This window comes from Cervus elaphus, chromosome 14 (assembly GCF_910594005.1).
Source record: "Cervus elaphus chromosome 14, mCerEla1.1, whole genome shotgun sequence".
NCBI lineage: Eukaryota > Metazoa > Chordata > Mammalia > Artiodactyla > Cervidae > Cervus > Cervus elaphus.
Genome location: NC_057828.1, coordinates 32398877 through 32419878, shown reverse-complemented (window position 1 = coordinate 32419878; position 21002 = coordinate 32398877). Strand labels below are relative to the sequence as shown.

At 40.7% G+C, this 21002-nt stretch overlaps 1 protein-coding gene across 1 annotated transcript in view; it reads right to left on the bottom strand.

Annotated features, from left to right (window-relative positions):
* The window catches only part of LOC122708329 (kinesin-like protein KIF28P), a 71521-nt gene that overhangs the window by 24000 nt on the left and 26519 nt on the right, over positions 1-21002 (bottom strand). The window contains exons 5-9 of the mRNA XM_043924723.1: positions 17629-17853; positions 14378-14532; positions 8886-8997; positions 7673-7740; positions 5135-5244 (exon numbers count right to left, since the gene is read on the bottom strand). Of these exons, the coding sequence (XP_043780658.1) occupies positions 5135-5244; positions 7673-7740; positions 8886-8997; positions 14378-14532; positions 17629-17853 (670 nt within the window). The remainder of the gene's footprint in view (positions 1-5134; positions 5245-7672; positions 7741-8885; positions 8998-14377; positions 14533-17628; positions 17854-21002) is intronic.

Genomic DNA, 21002 nt, shown 5'->3' with positions numbered 1-21002 from the left:
ATCAAAGGTGAGGCGCAGAATGTTGCCATTCTGTTCTGAGTGAAAACAAGGGACTCTCAGCAGGAGTGGGACACAGAACTACACTAACTGAGCCTGGAAAGTACTGTGAAGGCCAGGATCTTCATAGCAGCACTAGACAAGATAGTCATGACATGGAAGCAATCTAAAGGCCCATCAACAGAGGAATGAATAAAGAAGATGTGGTACATATATACAAGGGAATATTACTCAGCCATAAAAAGTAACACCATTTGCAGCAATATGCATGGACCTAGAGATTATCATAAAGACAAATATTAATATCATATAGTATCACTTATATGTGGAATCTTTAAAAAATGATACAAATGAACTTATATACAAAACAGAAACAGACTCACAGAATTCGAAAATAAACTTATAGTCATTCTTCCAGAAAATTGCAGAGGAAGGTAAACTTCCAAACTCATTCTATTTTTTTTTTCCTTCTTAATCTGATTTATTTAAACCCCATCCTGAACCCTCCTCCCACCTTCCTCCCCATTCCATCCCTCAGGGTCATCCCAGTGCACCAGCCCTGAGCACCCTGTCTCATACATTGAACCTGGACTGATGATCTGTTTCACATATGATAATATACATGTTTCAATGGTATTCTCTCAAATCATCCCACCCTTGCCTTCTCCCACAGAGTCACCATCACCCTAATACCAAAACCAAACAAAGATGCCACACAAAAAAGAAAACTACAGGCCAATATCATTGATGAATATAGATGCAAAAATCCTTAACAAAATTCTAGCAAACAGAACATATTCTAACAGATTGCTTTGGCTATTCAAGGTTTTTTGTATTTCCATACAAATTGTGAAATTATTTGTTCTAGTTCTCTGAAAAATACTGTTGGTATTTTTATAACAGAATATATTCCAACACCATATTAAAAAGATCAGCGAAATGAAAAAGAACAATAAAAAAAATAAAAAATAAAAAGATCATCCATCATGACCAAGTGGGCTTTATCCCAGGGATGCAAGGATTCTTCAGTATTCACAAATCAATCAATGTGATATACCACCTTAACAAATTGAAAGATAAAAACCATATGATTATCTCAATAGATGCAGAGAAAGTCTTTGACAAAATTCAACATCCATTTATGATAAAAATCCTCCAGAAAGCAGGCATAGAAGGAACATACCTCAACATAATAAAAGCCATATATGATAAACCCACAACAAACATTATCCTCAATGGTAAAAAGCTGAAAACATTTCCCTTAAAGTCAGGAACAAGAAAAGGATGCCCACTCTTACCACTACTATTCAACATAGTTTTGGAAGTTTTAGCCACAGCAATTAGAGAAGAAAAAGAAATAAAAGGAATCCAGATTGGGAAAGAAGAAGTAAAACTCTCACTGTTTGCAGATGACGTGATCCTCTACATAGAAAACCCTAAAGACTCCACCAGAAAATTACTAGAGCTAATCAATGAATATAGTAAAGTTGCGGGATATAAAATTAACACACAGAAATCCCTTGCATTCCTATACACTAACAATGAGAAAACAGAAAGAGAAATTGAAACAATTCCATTCACAATTGCAACAAAAAGAATAAAATACTTAGGAATAAAGTTACCTAAAGAAACAAAAGACCTATATATAGAAAACTATAAAACACTGATGAAAGAAATCAAAGATGACACAAATAGATGGAGAAATACACCATGTTCATGGATTGGAAGAATCAATATAATGAAAATGAGTATACTACTCAAAGCAATCTATAGATTCAAGCTACCAACGGTATTTTTCAGAGAACTAGAACAAATAATTTCACAATTTGTATGGAAATATAAAAAACCTCGAATAGCCAAAGCAATCTTGAGAAAGAAGAATGGAACTGAAGGAATCAACCTGCCTGACTTCAGGCTATACTACAAAGCTCCAGTCATCAAGACAGTATGGTACTGGCACAAAGACAGAAATATAGATCAATGGAACAAAACAGAAAGCTCAGAGATAAATCCACACACCTATGGACACCTTATCTTTGACAAAGGAGGCAAGAATATACAATGGAGAAAAGACAATCTCTTTAACAAGTGATGCTGGGAAAACTAACTGGTCAATCACTCATAAAAGAATGAAACTAGAACAATTTCTAACACCATATATAAAAATAAACTCAAAACAGATTAAAGATCTAAATGTAAGACCAGAAACTATAAAACCCCTAGAGGAAAACATAGGCAAAAACACTCTCTGATGTAAATCATAGCAGGATCCTCTATGACCCACCTCCCAGAGTAATGGAAATAAAAGCAAAAATAAACAAATGGGACCTAATTAAAATTAAAAGCTTCTGCACAACAAAGGAAACTACAAGCAAGGTGAAAAGACAGCCTTCAGAACGGGAGAAAATAATAGCAAATGAAGCAACTGACAAAGAATTAATCTCAAAAACAAACAAGTAACTCCTGTAACTCAATTCCAGAAAAATAAGTGACCCAATCAAAAAGTGGGCCAAAGAACTAAACAGACATTTCTCCAAAGAAGACATGCAGATGGCTGACAAACACATTGAAAAGATGCTCAACATCACTCATTATCAGAGAAATGCAAATCAAAACCATAGTGAGGTACCATCTCACACCAGTCAGAATGGCTGCTATCAAAAAGTCTACAAACAATAAATGCTGGAGAGGGTGTGGAGAAAATGGAACCCTCTTACACTGTTGGTGGGAATGCAAACTAGTACAGCTACTATGGAAAACAGTGTGGAGATTCCTTTAAAAACTGGAAATAAAACTGCCATACGACCCAGCAATCCCACTGCTGGGCATACACACCGAGGAAACCAGATCTGAAAGAGACACGTGCACCCCAATGTTCATTGCAGCACTGTTTACAATAGCCAAGACATGGAAGCAACCTAGATGTCCATCAGCAGATGAATCGATAAGAAAGCTGTGGTACATATACACAATGGAATATTATCAGCTATAAAAAAGAATGCATTTGAAACAGTTCTAATGAGGTGGATGAAACTGGAGCCTATTATACAGAGTGAAGTAAGTCAGAAAGAAAAACACCAACACAGTATACTATCGCATATATATGGAATTTAGAAAGATGGTAACGATGACCCTATATGCGAGACAGCAAAAGAGACACAGATGTAAAGAACAGACTTTTGGACTCTGTGGGAGAAGGTGAGGGTGGGATGATTTGAGAGAATATCATTGAAACATGTATATTACCATATGTGAAGTAGATTGCCAGTTCAGGTTTGATGCATGAGACAGGGTGCTCAGGGCTGGTGCACTGGGATGACCCTGAGGGATGGGATGGGGAAGAAGGTGGGAGGGGTGTTCAAGATGGGGAACACATGTACACCCATGGCTGATTCATGTGAATGTATGGCAAAACCCACCACAATATTGTAAAGCAATTAGCCTCCAATTAAAATACATTTTAAAAATTAAAAAAAAATAAAAAACTTATCAAAAGGGATAGCTGGGGGTGGAGGTGGGAGGTAAACTAGGAGTTTGGGATTAAGAGATACATATTATTATATATAAAGTAGATAAGCAACAAGGGCATATTATATAGCACAAGTAACTATACTCACTATCTCATAAAAACCTATAATGGAAAAGAATCTGCAAAAGAATTTTATATAATGGAAAGGAATCTGAAAAAAAATTATATATATTTATATGTATACATTTATCTATCTATCTATATACAACTGAATCCCTTTGTATACACTTGAAACTAACACATTATAAATTAACTATACTTCAATAAAAAATCTTCTTAAAAAACTAAAAAAAAGACTAGGTTCACCTTTTAATTTATAGGAAACTAGAGCAAAGAGATCCTTTATCGGAAGAGCAGGAAGCTCAACATTATGTTTTTCAACTGTGTGGGCATGTGAGACGGTTTCAGGGAATTCCTGTCAAGTCAGGGGATTTAGGAAGAATCAAAGATTTATCTTCACTTGTTTTTCATGAGTTCTGTGTCTATGCTTATGAACAATGGGAATCAGATGCAACATTTAGGTCAACATCTGGCTTGTCCAGATGCAGAGATTTGTGACCCATCAGTGTCACCCTGGACCAGACATGGGTACAGACTCTAATTTAGGAAGTTCCTTGTTGAGGCTGAAGCCTTATTGAGTAATGTGGGAACCCAGAGATATGCCAGGTGGCAACAATCTGCCCTCAAGGGGAACATCCATGAAGTTGTGTGTGTTAGGGTCAGAAGAGCCGCTACCACCAGAGAGAGGGCCCATGTGGCTTGAGGGAGCCCAACTTGGGGAGGCGGAACAGGTACCAAGGGCAGGACAACGCGTCACGCTCCGTTAAGAGCACTGAGCACAGGGCACCCCACCTTCCACTCTGGCTTTTTTGATGCTGAACACCTTTACCAATTCTACTTCAACAGTTTTATATTTTGCCCTTTTCACAAATCCTATGCTAAATTGTTAATGCACATAAAATTACACACAACTCAAGCTGCCACACGAAAAACTAAGACCTTCACTCAAAGCAATGGTTCTCAATAACTGCCCAGTGGAGCCACCTAAGGTGAGCTGCTGCCCTGGGGATGGGTAATTGGTCCAAGTGGTGCCCAGTCACCAGGTGACTCTAACGTGCAGCCAGGGCTGAGTAGAGTCTTAGAAGAGGGTTCGGGGGCTAGCACTTCTTGGGTCCCAAAACATCACTTAACTACAGGAGGCCATCAGCAGAACAAATGCCAAATGGCCACTGTCCAAATCTGGTTAAGGAGAAAGTAGTCCCGGGGGAAAGAACAGCCTCGAAATAAAAATGGCAATTAAAAAATGAGACTAAAATGACCATTTCAAAAGGCCAGGGCCAGTATTTCTTACAATCACATGAGAATTACATTCAGGCCAAAATGTCCTGGACAAAGGTCAAGGGATGTCTTGGCCTGCCCTAGGGCTCCCCTCAGACTAAATACAAGGGTTCCTGGCCCCTGCCCTTCCAGTGCAACACCCTCCATTTGCCTATCTCCCCGCAGCCCCGACCCTGCAACCGGGCTTGGCCGTGTCCCTCTCTCCCTCCCTCCCGATTCCGGCCTCGTGACTGCTGCCTTGGACCTGCACTGACTCCTGACTCAGTTTACCTGCCATTGTGCTGTTTCCACACCCCAGCAGCAGTCTGTTGTTCTCTGCCCTGGACTCCCTCATCAGGGTGGAAGTGTTGACAACAGCTTTGTTCCGGATCTTCTTAGCCCTGTGCAAAGGTGGACACACACTCAGGCCCTTGGTCTTTTGCAGCTGGAGCAGTACTACCAGAGCACTGCCGGGAAACTGGTCTCAAATGGTCAAAATGGGAGCTTTTTACTTCCTAGTAACTTGAGATTCCACTGTGTAAGTTTCCAGTAAACCACTAAGACCAGAAGGGACTCAGTGGCATCCAGGGCTCAAACATGAGCCCCTCGGCCCAAGCCTGGAGCCCACCCCCCAATGTGTTCTGGGCCCCAAACACACTCCCCCAGTTGGGCTGACTTGGTTAATGAAAACAATCTCTTCAATCTCTACTGTTTCTGTAACAACAAAAACCCTGGAGGCTGCCAGCAACTGCTCTGCCAAGAGTGCCAGGCCAGGAGTGGTCTTGGACTTTGCCTAGTTCAGGATCTCCAACCTCCAGGATCTAAGGCCTGATGATCTGAGGTGGAGCTGATATAATAACAACAGAAATAAAGGGCACAATAAATGTAATGTGCTTGAATCACCCCAAACCACCCCTACTCCCCACCCCCACCTCTCCTGACCCCCGGTCCCTGGAAAAATTGTCTTGCACGAAACTAGTCCCTGGTGCCAAAAGGTTGGGGACTGCTGTCCTCGTTCACTCCTGGCTAGTGCTGCATGGGACATAGTTGTGCTAAAACATGACTTGTTCTTTACCTGAAATTCAAATGTAATTGGGCATCCTATATTTTCATTTGCTACATCTGGCAGCCTTACTCCTTTCCCTGAGGAACAGGGTTTGCAAGGCTTGCCCCCAGTCACAGGGTCCACAACAGATCCAGGCCTGGAGCCCAGGACCCCTGGGGATCATTTTCTTCTTCCTCGGCATCACACAGTCTCTCACGTAAAAAGTACTAGCAACAGTTTAGATCTGACAAGTGGAGAGAAAATGAATATTCTACATACTAAGGGCTTCCCTGGGGGCTCAAACTGTAAAGAAGCTGCCTGCAGTGCAGGAGTACTAGGTTCGATCCCTGGGTTGGGAAGATCCCCTGAGGCGGGCATAGCAACCCACTCCAGAATTCATGCGTGGAGAATCCCATGGACAGAGGAGCCTGGTGGGCTACGGTCCATGGGATCGCAGAGTCAGACATTATTGAGTGACTAAGCACAGCACAGCACATAATACTAAAGGCAAAATTCAACCTTAAGTTCTGAGTTTGTAGCATAGATGCTGGAAGAAAACAGAGAAAAACAAATGAAGCAAAATGATACTGAGGCCTGGCAGTAAGGAATGAGAATGCAAGGGTTTGTCCCTAAAACGCAAAGGCCTTTCCCTAGAGAAGAGGCCAGGGAACATCCGAGAGAACTACTTGAAGACATCTTAACAACTGTCATTTTGAGCTTCAGCCTCGTGCCAGGCAGAACTTAGCCAGGAACGGTTCATGAACCATCTCACGAGTCTTCACTCAGCCCAGAGAGGGAGGTGTCACCTCCTTCAGTGTGTGAGCTCACCAAGGGGCAGGGAGGTTCAGGTCTCGGAGGGAGTAGGGCCAGATTCTGTCTGACACAATGGCCCGTAAACCTGACAGGAATAGGAACCAGGTTCGTTTCACACGCCAGCTCCAGTCACCTGGAAAGCTGGCTGAGAATTCTAAGCTCCTGAACGAAGCTGATGGGAAAGCTTCAGAGGGGGACTCTCCATGTTGGCCATGCTGAATGGGATGCAGGGGTGGTGACACCATGGGGTTCCAACTCCTGGTTAGAGCCTCCCTCTCCCCAGACCCTCACTTTCCCAAAAGGGTCAGGGGAAGCAGACTTCTGCCTGCCTTGAAAAGCAGAAACTCGGCTCGGCCACAGCCTCCTGCTAGGACTAACCTGCCAGGAGTGGGCTTGCTTCCTGGGCCAAGTGGGAAGGCAGGAATGTGTGTGGACAGCCCCTCCCTGGGAGGAGTCACCTCTGACCTGCTTTGTGGGGCCTGGAGATTTGAGAAACTACAGTGGGAAAGGGGCAGGGCCCAGGGCTGGTTCCCAACTTTGGGAGCCTCTTACATGCTCATCTTTATCATTAGCACAAAAATTCCCTGCCTGCCACTATTCTCTACCTGTGACCCATAGGACAAAAGGAGAATCTATGAATGGCCATGCTATTTGACAGAAAAATGCAGGGAGACAGAGAACTGAGCACTTCAGGGGTGGGATCAATGCTCTTCCCATGAATTAGAGCCTGTGGCTCCTCCCCCATCCAGGACTGCAGTGACAGAATGACAGGCTAGGAGGGCCCTGAGCCCCTATTTCTGTCTCCTCTTACTTATTTTCTTTTCTCTCCCTCTTCTGTCACAAATCATTTTGTTCTTCTTTTTTCTGGACCCTTTCCCAAGACACCAGCTCATCAAATTTAAGGGTACTAGAAGAATTTGCCAGATTTAGAACTTAGAACCACTATAGATAATAAGTATTCATAATCATACCTTTCAGCATATCTTAGTGTTGATAAAGTTTCCTCATAGCAGATGTCGGCTGGACTTATTGCTGCTATCTGTAAACAAATATTCTTTTCAGATTTTGTTTTTTATATAGCATATATAGCTATTGTTGGGCTTCCCTGGTCGCTCAGTTGGTAAAGAATCCACCTACAATGCAGGAGATCCCAGTTCAATTCCTGGGTCAGGAAGATCCCCTGGAGAAGGGATAGGCTACCCACTGTAGTATTCTTGGGCTTCCCTGGTGGCTCAGATGGTAAAGAATCCCTCTGCAATGCGCGAGACCTGGGTTTGATCCTTGGGTTGGGAAGATCCCCTGAAGCAGGGCAAGGCAATCCACTCCAGTACTCTTGCCTGGAGAATCTCCATGGACAGAGGAGCCTGGTGGGCTACAGTGCATGGGGTCACAGAAAGTCAGACATGACTGAGAGACTAAACACACAGCACATTGCTATTGTTGATTTTACACAGCTAACATTCATGGAATATCTTGGAACTTGTGGTTTGTTTAAACTTTACAACTCAGAAAACTGAGGCTTAGATAAGAGTAATGTGCCAAGGTCACCCATAAGTGGTGGAGCTGGGACCTGAACCTGCCCTGACTTGAACAACTGTGCTGCTAGCCTCTGTACTACACAACCCTCAGCACTGAGTCCCCAACAGATTTCCTCAGGAATTTAAATGACAGTTGAATGGTAGCACTGCAGAGACTAATAAATAAATCATTACTGAGTACCCAGTTAAATGGTTTCAAATCTGTTATTGACTTCAGCTTAACTGTTCTAGAATTCAAATGAGAAAATAAACTTTTTGATGGGCTGGAGGTGGGCAGAATCACTGAGCGTGAACAGGAGGGAATGTGACTGCCCATGTGGCAACTCCTCATCTATGGACCTGGAGGCCATGATTCAGAGCATAAGGGCCTGATGAATAATCATTTATCTTTGTCCAGCTTCGCAACTTTTAAAGCTTGTTCATTATATTTCATTTAATCATCATAACCACAGTTTCAAGGCGATATCGTTATCTTCACTTTAGGAAGGAAGAAAATGAGGCTCCACAGTAAGTGCGCTGAAACTGAGAATCTTGTCAAGAACTGACAAGATTCTTGTGAAGAATAACTTTAATGATAATAACAACAGCAATCATGACATCTGCATGACTCTAAACAGTCTAAAATGTGGTAGGAAAGTCACTTTACCAGAGTAGTTCTGCTGTTCCCACCCAGAGCTGACTGGAGCAGTTTGGTCAGTACAGAGTCTCTGTAGGGAACATGGAGGACTTTCTTCCCCATGGCTGCATCAGCCAGAGCACTAAATGAAAAGAAAATATAAAACAATAAAAAGTTTTAAATATATCAAAAAGAAATCTGCCTCTTTGTGTGTGAGTCAGAAACACCCCTCAAATATCCTTGTCAACCCTGTATACCAGACATGACACTAAGGAACATCCAATAGCTGAGATACCTTCTGTACAAGGACACTGGAGTATTGAAGATAGGAGCAGCTGGCTCCCTCTCCAAGGTCAACCCCGGGGAAACCATAACAGAGAGGGAGGCCCAGATCTGGGGCACTAACACAGTAAACCTTGGGAGGAAAACCCAGAGCCTGCAGAGAAGGGTCTTTTTGTGTGTGTACAGAGAAGGGTTTTGACCTGAGGCAGAGGGTGGTAGGCTAGCAATGTAGAGACAGGTATGGGGAGCACATTTAAATCCGTTCTGGTCTTTCTCTCATATTGCCTTAGGAAGATCCCATAGAGTTAGGGCCGGAGAGGCTACAGAATCAAGCAAGAGTGAATGAGAAGTAAACGTCGCTCAGGGTACTTCAGAGGGAGCAGTGTAGGCACTGAAGAGTGGGGAGGAGGGAGGAAATCCCATCTCTGATAAATTATAATCACAAAGAAAAGAAATCCAAAAAATTAAGCTACCAGGTTCAGAAAAGAAACAAAATGATCATCTAGAAAGGATTAGATACAGCAATTGAAATTAAAAACCCTATGGATAAGTTCAACAGTAGACACTGTGATAATTGAATTAGTGAACTAGAGAGTTCAAAAGAAATTGCAGCCTGGAGACACAGAGAGGAAAAATCAGAAAGATAGGTTAGGAGACATGGAGGACGGGAAAAGAAGATTCAAACAGGGTAATTGAAGTTTCAGAAGAGAAAGGAGAAGAAAAAATGTGCAGAAGCAATATGTGAAAGATAATGACTGAGAATTTTCGAGTGTTGATGAAAATCACTATCAGAGCTATGGAGACTAAGAAATTCCAAGCAGGATAAATAAAATGCAACAGAATTAAATTAGAGAACACCAAAAAAGAAGAGCTTAAAAGCAGTTAGGGAAAAAGATTGTCTTCAGTGGAACAGCAATTAGGCAAACAACAGAAAACAGTAGAATGGTATCATTAATAAGCTGAAAGAAAATACTACTTATCTAGAATTATATCAGAGAAGGCACTGGCAACCCACTCCAGTACTCTTGCCTGGAAACTGCCATGGACGGAGGAGCCTGGTAGGCTGCAGTCCATGGGGTCGCTAAGAGTTGGACACGACTGAGCGACTTCACTTTCACTTTTTACTTTCATGCATTGGAGAAGGAAATGGCAGCCCACTCCAGTGTTCTTGCCTGGAGAATCCCAGGGACAGAGGAGCCTGGTGGGCTGCCATCTATGGGTTCGCACAGAGTCGGACACGACTGACGTAACTTAGCAGCAGCAGAATTATATACCCAGCAAAACTATCTTTCAAAAATGAGTTGAAATAAGAAATTTCAACCAAACAAAAACTGAATTTGCTGTCAGCAAATGGTCATTAAGGGGGATCTAGAGAGTATTCCGATCAGAAAGAAATTGCTTTATATAGCAGCTCTGAAGTTTAAGAAGGAATGAATAAAAATAATTTTAAAAATAGATAAATGTGAATGAACACTAACTGTATTAAACAGTAATAATAATATTTGGGGGTTAAAGAATAGAATTAGAATACATGTCAACAATGACATACGTAAGATGGAGATCTTCATATTATCCAAGGATGTGTGTGCTCAGTTGCTCAGTCATGTTCAACTCTTTACAACCCCATAGACTGTAGCCCACCAGGCTTCACTGTCCATGGGATTCTCCAGGCAAGAATACTGGAGCGGATTGTCATTTCCTTCTCCAGGGGATCTTCCTGACCAGGGATGGAACCTGTGTCTCTGGCATCTTCTGCACTGGCAGGTGGATTCTTTACCACTGCACCACCTGAGAAGCCCATTATCCAGGATTAGGTTGAAGTATTTATTATTTTTAGACTTTGACCACTGAACAGATGAAAAAGCCAGGAAATAGTTTTTTTAAAAAATGTTGAATTTTGACATATGACAGAGGTAGCATAGAAGATCACTGGGGAGAGGACAGACTACTCAACAAATGAGACAAAAAAAAAAAAAAAAAATTGGTAATCTGTAAGGGAAAAGTAATGAAAAGTGCCGGGAGCCGTTATGGGAGATCCTGCCCATGACGAGGTCATGAAGAAAATACCGGACAGGCAAGGCCGTCTGGGACCCCATCCACGACGAGGTCATGAGGAAAAAACCTGACAGGCAAGGCCGTCTAGGATAAGGGACCCTCCAGGTTGGCCTCGGCCTCTACCCCACCCTGTATCCTCCCCCCTTTTCTGCTGTTGTTCTTGTTTGCCCTGCTGCAGATTCTTGTGTTGCCTGCCGAGAGCTCTCCTGCTCCTCTTTCACTGAATGAGGACCAACTTAAAACCCTAATTAATAAATCTCCTAGACGCAGGTGCCCTATGAAGGGGCCAGGGATGAAAGAAATGCTTCAGTTCAAACCCTTTTGCTGGCATTCTGGCTTGTTTGATAAATGTGTGCTCTCATTGCAAAAAATGCTCATGATTGTTCTAAACATCCCAAGCACTGTACGCTAACAAAATAAACTATTAAGCATAGGCCCCTTCGCAGGGTGTATAATAGCCACAAATGTGCCTAATAGAAAATACTTTAGATAGAGATTAGCTGGTGACTTCTTGCAGGTAATTAACTCTTAGACTAAGAGCCTGTTTTGTGCTATATTTGCTGTTTTTGCAATCCTTTGCATTTCTGTTCTGTAAAAATGTAATCCTATCTAGTTCCCATAGAGATGACGCCTATAGAAAGAAAATAGATTAATCATAAGAAAAACAGGGTCGGCTACTGAAGTTGCTTAAGTCACACCAGGTGCAAGCCATAAAATGTTAGCAGGGCTGAAGGCCAAATGATAAGAAAGACTCTTGTGAACGAAACACATGTGGGTGACATCCTGTTTCTGTTGAAGGTCAAGTTGCTGTAATGTTTTGAGATGACCTGTCTGTAAGCAATATGCACTTCCCCCAAAAAGATGTTGTTAAGGGTATAAAGGGGCCGTGCAAAAATAAACTCCAGACTCAGCCCCCGAACTTTGTCTCACTATCTCTCTCTCATTTGCCAATGCCGTTCATCCTGAGGGTTCCCCTGGATCCTGCTGGGGCTGGACCCCGGCAGAAAAGGATGCCTACTTTACACTATACACAGAAATCAACTCCAGATAGATAGGGTTTAAGTACAAATTTTCTTAAACAAGACACAGAAAATGAAAAAATGCAAAACATACACCATAACTTCTGCTCATCAATAGACATCTTTTAATAAGTGAAAACACAATCTACTAACTGGGAGAAGATACTTATGATACATATACCTGAGAGAAGAGTAATAAAAATATGTTTAAAACATCTACAGATCAATGAAAAAGACAATAAATAAATAGAATAAAGGGGAAAACATAAGCACAGGTATTTTTGAGAGAAAATATATTGCTAAAAAAGAAATCAAATGTTGTTCAAGCTTGCTAGTAACCAGGACTCTCACGACCATAGTAAAGTATGTTTGAAAGTGAAAGTCGCTCAGTCGTCTCTTACTCTTTACAACCCCATGGACTGTACACGGAATTCTCCAGGCGTTTCCCTTCTCCAGGGGATCTTCCCAACCCAGGGATTGAACCCAGGTCTCCCGCGTTGCAAGCCGATTCTTTACCAGCTGAGCCACCAGGGAAGCCCAAGAATACTGGAGTGGGTAGCCTATCTCTTCTCCAGGGGATTTTCCCAACCCAGGAATCAAACCAGGGTCTCCTGCATTGCAGGCAGATTCTTTACCAACTGAGCTATCCCAGAAGCCCAAAGTATGTTTATGCCCATTTAATTGGTAAATGTCAAGAAATCTGACAACATCAAGCCTTAGAAAAGATGTGGATTATTGGGATATGTTATACATTGCCACTGGGAGTATTAACTGAACCAACAACTTTGGAGAACAATTTATCACCATCTTGAAAAATTAGGTATTCACACACCTTATATATAAAGCACAATAATTTCAGTTCTGTCGATATCAGAAAATCCTTTAGTATACTGATACTCAGTGACTTTATGAGAATGTTCATAGTAGCACTATTTGTAAAAGCAAAAAAAAAAAAAGAAAAACTTGGAAACAACCAAATCATCAATTAACATGAGAATGAAGGAATAAATTGTGGCATATTCCCACAATGGATGACTACATAATAATGAAAAAGAAGTAATAACATGGATGCTGTAACAACTGCTACTATAACAATATGGATGAATCTCATAGACACAATGTTTAGTAAAAGAACAGAAAATAAATTAACTAGAGCCACACGTAAGATAGATGGATATTGTTAATAATGTTGAATCTAAAAACAAACTATACTCCTGGGTATATACTTAAGAGAAATGAGTAATTATTTTCCCCAAATTATATGTGCAAGAATGTTTGTAACAACTTTATTCATAATGGTTAAAACCTGGAAACAAACTAAATGCCCATCAATAGAAGAATGGACAAATAATGGTATATTCCTACAATAAAATAATCCATAACAATGAAAAAGAACTGATAATTGCTAAAGCAAAACGTCATGGATAAGTCCCATAGAAACAATCCTTAGTGAATGAAGCCAGATATAAAAGACAATGATCTTATATAAATGATTGCATTTATATGAAAATCAATACAGCTAGGCAAAAATAAATCTTTGATAACAGAGGTTAATTTCTTTCATTGGGATTAAAAGCCAAGGAGAAGGCATGAGGGGGTTTTCTGGGTTTTGGAAATGTCTGTATCTCAGTCTAGTTATTAATTACATAGATATATACATATATAAAAATCCATTGAGCTGAACATTTAAGATTTGTGCACTTTACTATAATGTAATTTATACCTAAATAACTTTAAAAATACAAGATCCAGAAAATAATATAATATTTTACCTTTTTATAAAATTCAAAAATCAGTGCTACTGAATATAATATTCACGTGTGATAAAATAAGAAAAGAAAGAAAGAGGGAAGAAAGGAAGGGGAGAAAAGGAAGAAAGTGGGAGGGAGGGACATACATAAAACATAAAATTCAAGATGATGGTCACCTCCAAGGGGAGCAAGATGGTGATTACTTCCAACTGTTTTTTGGATTTGGTGGTAGTTTTATTAGTGTTTGTTATTTCATCTAAAAGCAATTAATTAGTTTAAAATAAAATCTAGGAGAGGACCAGGAATAAACCAATGATGCTAGTTGGTCATGAACCAAGGGTTATGATTAATCTAAATTTTGATATTTGAGGTCATTTTTATGGCACAAATAAGTACCTGCCCACTGATTATTTACCTGATGACATTTCCTAAATTGGTTAAACTTAAGTTAACTCGTGATCCTTCCCTCAGTCTGTCTCCTTCCGATCCTGAAGATTTCTGTCTTTCACTTCCAGCTAAATCTACCAAGTTAATACTGGACTGTTTGGTGAGGTCTCTGTCTAGGAAAACCTGCAGGAAAGCACCACAAGTAATGCTATTAGAGATGTAGCAGGCTACACGAGAAGTCAATCTATTTTACATTTACATTCCGAAATATTTTTTGAATTGTATTTCACACTCAAAAAAGATATAATAAAATTTGCAAGTTAAAATGTCATTCTCTTTACAATGACATTTTACAATAACATTATTAGGTCCAAACATCTCAGTTGCCCCTTCCCTTCTGTAACGTTATTTCCAGTTATGTATTAGATACCAACTATTGTCCTAATATTTCTGTAATCATTAAGTGCTTTTTCTTCTGGCCACATCAGGTGGCACATGGAATCTTAGTTCTCTGACAGGGATCGAACACGTGCCCCCTTCAGTGGAAGGGCAGAGCCCTAACCACTTCCCAATCAATAAATATTTTAAAGATACTGTGAAATTTGCAAAATAAGTAACTGTTCAGGATGGTGTAGTCATGTAGGGGAAAGAATGCTACAGGTTGTCTTGCTGTCTTGCAATTGTGAGCAAATGATTTAACTTTTCTGAGCTATGATTTAACTTTTCTCAGTTGTAAAATCAGGATGATAGCATATTATTGGGATGTTACGAGGATAAAGTATAATAGATGTAATGGTTCTAATCATGCCTGGCATACACTCAGTTCAGTTCAGTTGCTCAGTCGTGTCTGACTCTTTGCGACCCCATGAACCGCAGCACGCCAGGCCTTCCTGTCCATCACCAACTCCTGGAGTCCACCCAAACCCATGTCCGTCGAGTCGGTGATGCCATCCAGCATCCATCTCATGCTCTGTCATCCCCTTCTCCTCCTGCCCTCAATCTTTCCCAGCATCAGGGTCTTTTCAAATGAGTCAGCTTTTCACATCAGGTGGCCAAAATATTGGAGTTTCAGCTTCAACATCAGTCCTTCCAATGAACACCCAGGACTGATCTCCTTTAGGATGGACTGGTTGGATCTCCTTGTAGTCTAAGGGACTCTCAAGAGTCTTCTCCAGCTTCACAGTTCAAAAGCATCAATTCTTCTGTGCTCAGCTTTCTTTATAGTCCAACTCTCACATCCATACATGACCACTGGAAAAACCATAGCCTTGACTAGATGGACCTTTGTTGGCAAAGTAATGTCTATGCTTTTTAATATGCTGTCCAGGTTGGTCATAACTTTCTTTCCAAGGAGTAAGCATCTTTTAATTTCATGGCTGCAGTCACCATCCGCAGTGATTTTGGAGCCCAGGAAAATAAAGTCAGCTACCGTTTCCACTGTTTCCCCATCTATTTGCCATGAAGTGATGGGACCAGATGCCATGATCTTAGTTTTCTGAATGTTGAGCTTTAAGTCAACTTTTTCACTCTCCTCTTTCACTTTCATCAAGAGGCTCTTTACGTGCTAATATTGCTACTGACACCAATAAACAGAGTATGCTTGTTTTTATCCAGTTAATTTTGTCTCCTACCTCTAAAATTCAAAATTAAAAAATAGCACAGAAAACCATCTATAAAGTCTATGAATGTAACACTTTATATTCATTGTAAATATAGTACATACAAAGTCTATGAATATGGAGTGAATGTTATATTCATATAAAGTCTATCAATGTAACATCTTACCCACATTGTAAAATCAAGTGAATAATAATTAAAAGTTTACTTGTGTTCTTAGTTGCTCAGTTCTGTCCAACTCTTTGTGACCCCATGAACTGTAGTCTGCCAGGCTCCTCTGTCCATGGGATTCTCCAGGCAAGAATACTAGAGTTGGGTAGCCATTCCCTTTTCCTGGGGATCTTCCTGACCCAGGGATAGAATCCAGATCTCCTGCATGGTAGGTGGATTCTTTACCATCTGAGTCACCAGGGAAATTTACAGAGTTCTTTAAAATGTAGTATCTTGGTCTTCCCTGGTGGTTCAGTGGTAAACAGTCTACATGTCAATGCAGGAGACATGGGTTTAAACCCTGGTGCTGGAAGATCCTACATGCCGTGGGGCAACGAAGCCCATGTGCCTCAACTATTGAGCCTGTCCTCTAGAGCCCGTGGTCCACAGCAAGAGAAGCCATCTCAATGAGAACAACTAGAGAGTAGACCCTGCTCACTGCAACTAGAGAAAAGCCTGCATAGCAATGAAGATCCAGCCCAGCCAAAAACAAGATAAATAAAAATTTTTTAATGTAATATTTAAACTTCCCAACATTTCTACGAGGATAACTATTTGTCTCATTTTACAGAACAAGAAGCTGTGACTCAGGAAAGGTAAATTATTTCCCACAACTTCAGAGCTGGTAAACGGAGTCATACATGGTCTAGTGTTCTTCTAGCAATCCTGGTTAGAACAGGACAATCTTCATTTATTACTATTTTATCTATTACTAGTGCTGTGGCTTAGGAGAAGGGGGTGGTAAAATTGCTTACCCAGGCTTTATGATAACCATTTCTGAATCAAATTGTCCATAACTGTAGCTATCATTCCCTACATCGTTCCCAACCAAGGAGAATGGAGGAGAAAAGTGTGCTTTAGCTTATCAAATATTCTAGCTAGTGGAGCATTACATGGATGATATGGTTTCAAAGGCTTTATCTTGGACTTTCAAATTTCAGAAAGACACTTCAGTATCTGGTTGTCCTCTAGGCTCATGGATCCGAAAGCTGACCATCATTATATTGGTGATGCACGGAAAGACTGTTAATAGGAATTCTCCATGACAAACCAGAGACTCATTCTCCTATTTCCACAATTTCATCAAACTGGGGGTCAAAACCTGTGTCTCAAAGTATGTAATTTACTTGAGGGAAAACAGCCTTTAGCCCTATGGGCATTTCTGGCACCTTACTAGTGACCCTCTATCGGTAATGAGATCACTTAGGCCAGAGTGGGGCATGGATGTGGTGGGAGGGAGGCAGGAAAAGACAAGTGTCTTACTTTCTCCTGCTTCTGACCCTATAGTCTATGCTTCTGACCCTATAGTCTATGTTTGGAAATAGCTATCTTAATCCATATATCAAATCTAAAAAAACTCCATAATACTCAGCAGCCCATAATGCTACTGGGAACACATCCCCAGACCCCCTTGGTGAGAGGTGGGGACACTGGCATCCAGTTGAATCTCACCTGCTTGAACTGAATGGTGATGACCATGTGAGACCGGCTGCTGCTGGCATTCATGCTGGTCGGAGCTGTGGTCCTTATTTTTGCTCCTTGTTCCATCAGTCTTTCAATCTGGGCATAGTTCTCACAAGGCACTGACTTCAGACCATCCACATAAAAGCCCAGCTGTTGGTCCTCCCTTACTTTTAGCCCTCCGGGTTTCTTGGTCCTGGATAGCAAATCTCTTACCTGTGGCAAAACAAGTAATGCAAACTTCAGGAAGGCACGGAGTTTTGTTTACTTCACTGCTATAGCTCCTTGAATATATTACATGTTCAGTAAGCATATATTGGATGAATAAATAAAGGTTAAAGCTCTGTAGGTACCAGACAGCCTCATAGCTTAGATAAGTAAGAAACAGAGAAGTGACAAGTAAGAAAATAGAGAAACCTGTTGTTAGGGGAAGCACCCTGATTGAAACCGCCCACCCTGGCCAGGCACCATAGTAACTATTTGCATGAGTTGTTTTATGGCAGGAGATCCTGATAAGGAATACGGAACTAATAGGCCACCACCAGCCGGAAGAGTTCGGGGAAGATCGAGAGGAGACACTACCTGTCCGTCCACTTCCCAGAATCCCTCTTGCTAGCATCCATCTTGGCTGAGCGATGCGTGCGCCACCAGGAAAGACTCTGAATTAGAATGATTGGCCAAAGACCACCCGGAAACTAATCCCATCACCATAAAACCCAAGACTGCGAGCCACGCGGCAGAGCAGTTCTCCTGGGTTCCCTTACCTACTGCTCTCCACCTGGGTGCCCTTTTCCAATAAAATCTCTTGCTTTGTCAGCGTGTGTCTCCTCGGACAATTCATTTCCGAGTGTTAGACAAGAGCCCAGTTTCGGGCCCTGGAAGGGGTCCCCCTTCCTGCAACAAATGGCGACCACGAAGGGACATCTTCTTCGCTGAGACTGACATCCTGACCACTTGGGGTACTCAGGGGCCAACTTGCCTGCCAATGGACCAGACCCAGCTGCCACAACTGGGACCCTTTTGTCCCTGGTCTCCTCCTGACGCGGACAACTGGCCAGAGTGCCCCAACCGGTAAGGAACAAGAGACTTTATTGACCTCCCTCCCCTTCCCTCTCTCTTTCCTCTCCTTAGCCCTTCCTATCCTTCCCATTTTTCTAGTCCCCCGGTCCTGGACACAGGAATCTGGTCGAAGGGCCTCAGCTTGAGCTGAGGATTGGAGACTGATCACCTCCTCTTGGCAGAGAACTCGAATTTTCTGGTCTGGTTTCTGGTAGGGCCGAGTTCCAGTCCTCCCTTTTCTGGAAGCCCAGGGAAAAGTCCCGTAACGCCTGGGTGTCTGCAGGTGGCAGGAGACGTCTGTAAGGCCACCCCTTTTGCCCCCCGTTCCCGCCTCCTCCCCCTTCTTTCAACCTGGCTTCCTTTCCTCCTTTTGAAATCTTTGAAGACATCTGAAGTTTTGTGTCTCTATAAAAGGTTTTCTGAGAGACTGTATTCTTGTATTTAAGAGAGTGTCTGATGAGGACTGCCAGGTTTATATGTGTGTGTTTTAAGTCTGTTCTGTGTTGTGATTTGTGATGGCCATTTTGCTTTGTTTGGCTACCATTTAGACCTGCCACCATTTTGTTAGAGCTTGATTTTCTTTCCCTGTGCCTTGAGACCAGGGCTATCAGGAACACTTATCTAGACCATCTCTAACTCCTGAGACTGAGAAAAAAAAGCAAAAAGCCTTTAAAAATGTTATTTATTTCAGCTTTTTTTTATAAACTAGTAAATTTTATATTGTAATATCTAATTCATGACCAAACTTAGAAAATGAAGCTAGATCTTGCAGTGTGTCTGTCTAAATATGTCTTGGTATGTTTTTGTCTCTGGGTAATATTTTTAGGTTAATTTGTAAATGAGCTCTATTTAATTGGCTTAAAAAAAGGTAAGTGCTTACAAATCAAATAATTCTAAATTAAACAATAAATTCCAGGTTCAGGTGAACTGGGAAATATTCAGTATTAAATACCTGATATTAATGTTTTTTGTTGACCTATCTAATATAGACATGTCTTAGAATAATTAACATCAAGTGGAATATTTTCATTGTACCTAGGTTTAATATAAGTTAAATATTATACCTATTACAAGTTTGTCAACAAAGAAATTACCTCGAGTGAAAAAAACTTCTAAAAAATGTAAATGAGGTATGAGTTTATATATAAACTCTATTAAGAATAATTATTCTTTAAAAATATCTGTCTACAATAGTCTCCCCAGATTGGTGTAACTTGAATTTCTAAGGGTTGTGCTAAACTAAGTATTAGAAGTCTATTAAATAATTAGGTCTATTCCAAATGAAATAAGATTTTGAAACATTTACTACTAAACACTGATTTCCTTTTACAGAAAAACTAAAGAGATTTGGGACTATAAATGAATAATGTTTGATGCCATCCTAAAATGTTTTAAGAAAGCAAGGGTTTTGGAAATTATCACTGGTATTTATGCTCACCAATCTATAAAATGCTAATATAAAAGTTAGCTCTTGCTTGCTAAAGGAAAGCAGGAAGAGTGATTTCAGCAAAAAAGTATGAAAAAAATACTAAAAAGAGTTATGCATGATCAGGATTTTCTAAAATTGGATTACAATTAGTTAGATAAGTGGATTTTGTTAAAAATGACATGGTTGTAAGAAAACTGCTTAGAGCCAATTAGGTCCAAGATAGCGGAGCTGACTTTCACTAGACCTTGAGCCTTGGTATTTGCGCCCATTGTGACATATCAATAAGCTAAATGATACACCCATCAACATTGAATGAATCTGACCAAATGTTCTAAAGCTTTTAATTGATCTTTTCGATAAAACTTCCTGAATCGAATTCTTTTGAAGTTTCTTTGACATCTAGCTAACTTTGGGGTGTTTCAGAGGGCCCCTGAAACATCCCAAAGAGAGATATTAAACTGTTTATTTGGTTGGTTAAATTACATGAAAAAGATTATCAAATGAGCAATAAATCTGCTCACGTTATAATGTATGGTAAAATTACTAATACAGATATCCTAGAAATTATATAGAGTTCTTAACATTTTGATATGTCTTGGTGTTCTAATGAGAAACCTGATGACTTCACAAAAGTTAACAAAGAACTAAATGAACCAGCGAATATGCTTATAATTTTTATGGTTTCTATCTGAAAAATTACAGGTTTGAATCTTGTGTTTTCCAGGAGTAAGGAAAACATTCCTCTCAAACTAATTATGAAAATAATTTGGTAAAATTATACGTTATGAACAAAACAATTATATTTTCTCTCTCTCTGACTCCTCCAGAAATTTGAAACTCTTAGGTTTCCAGTAAGTTTATCAAATGAGCTAGGAAG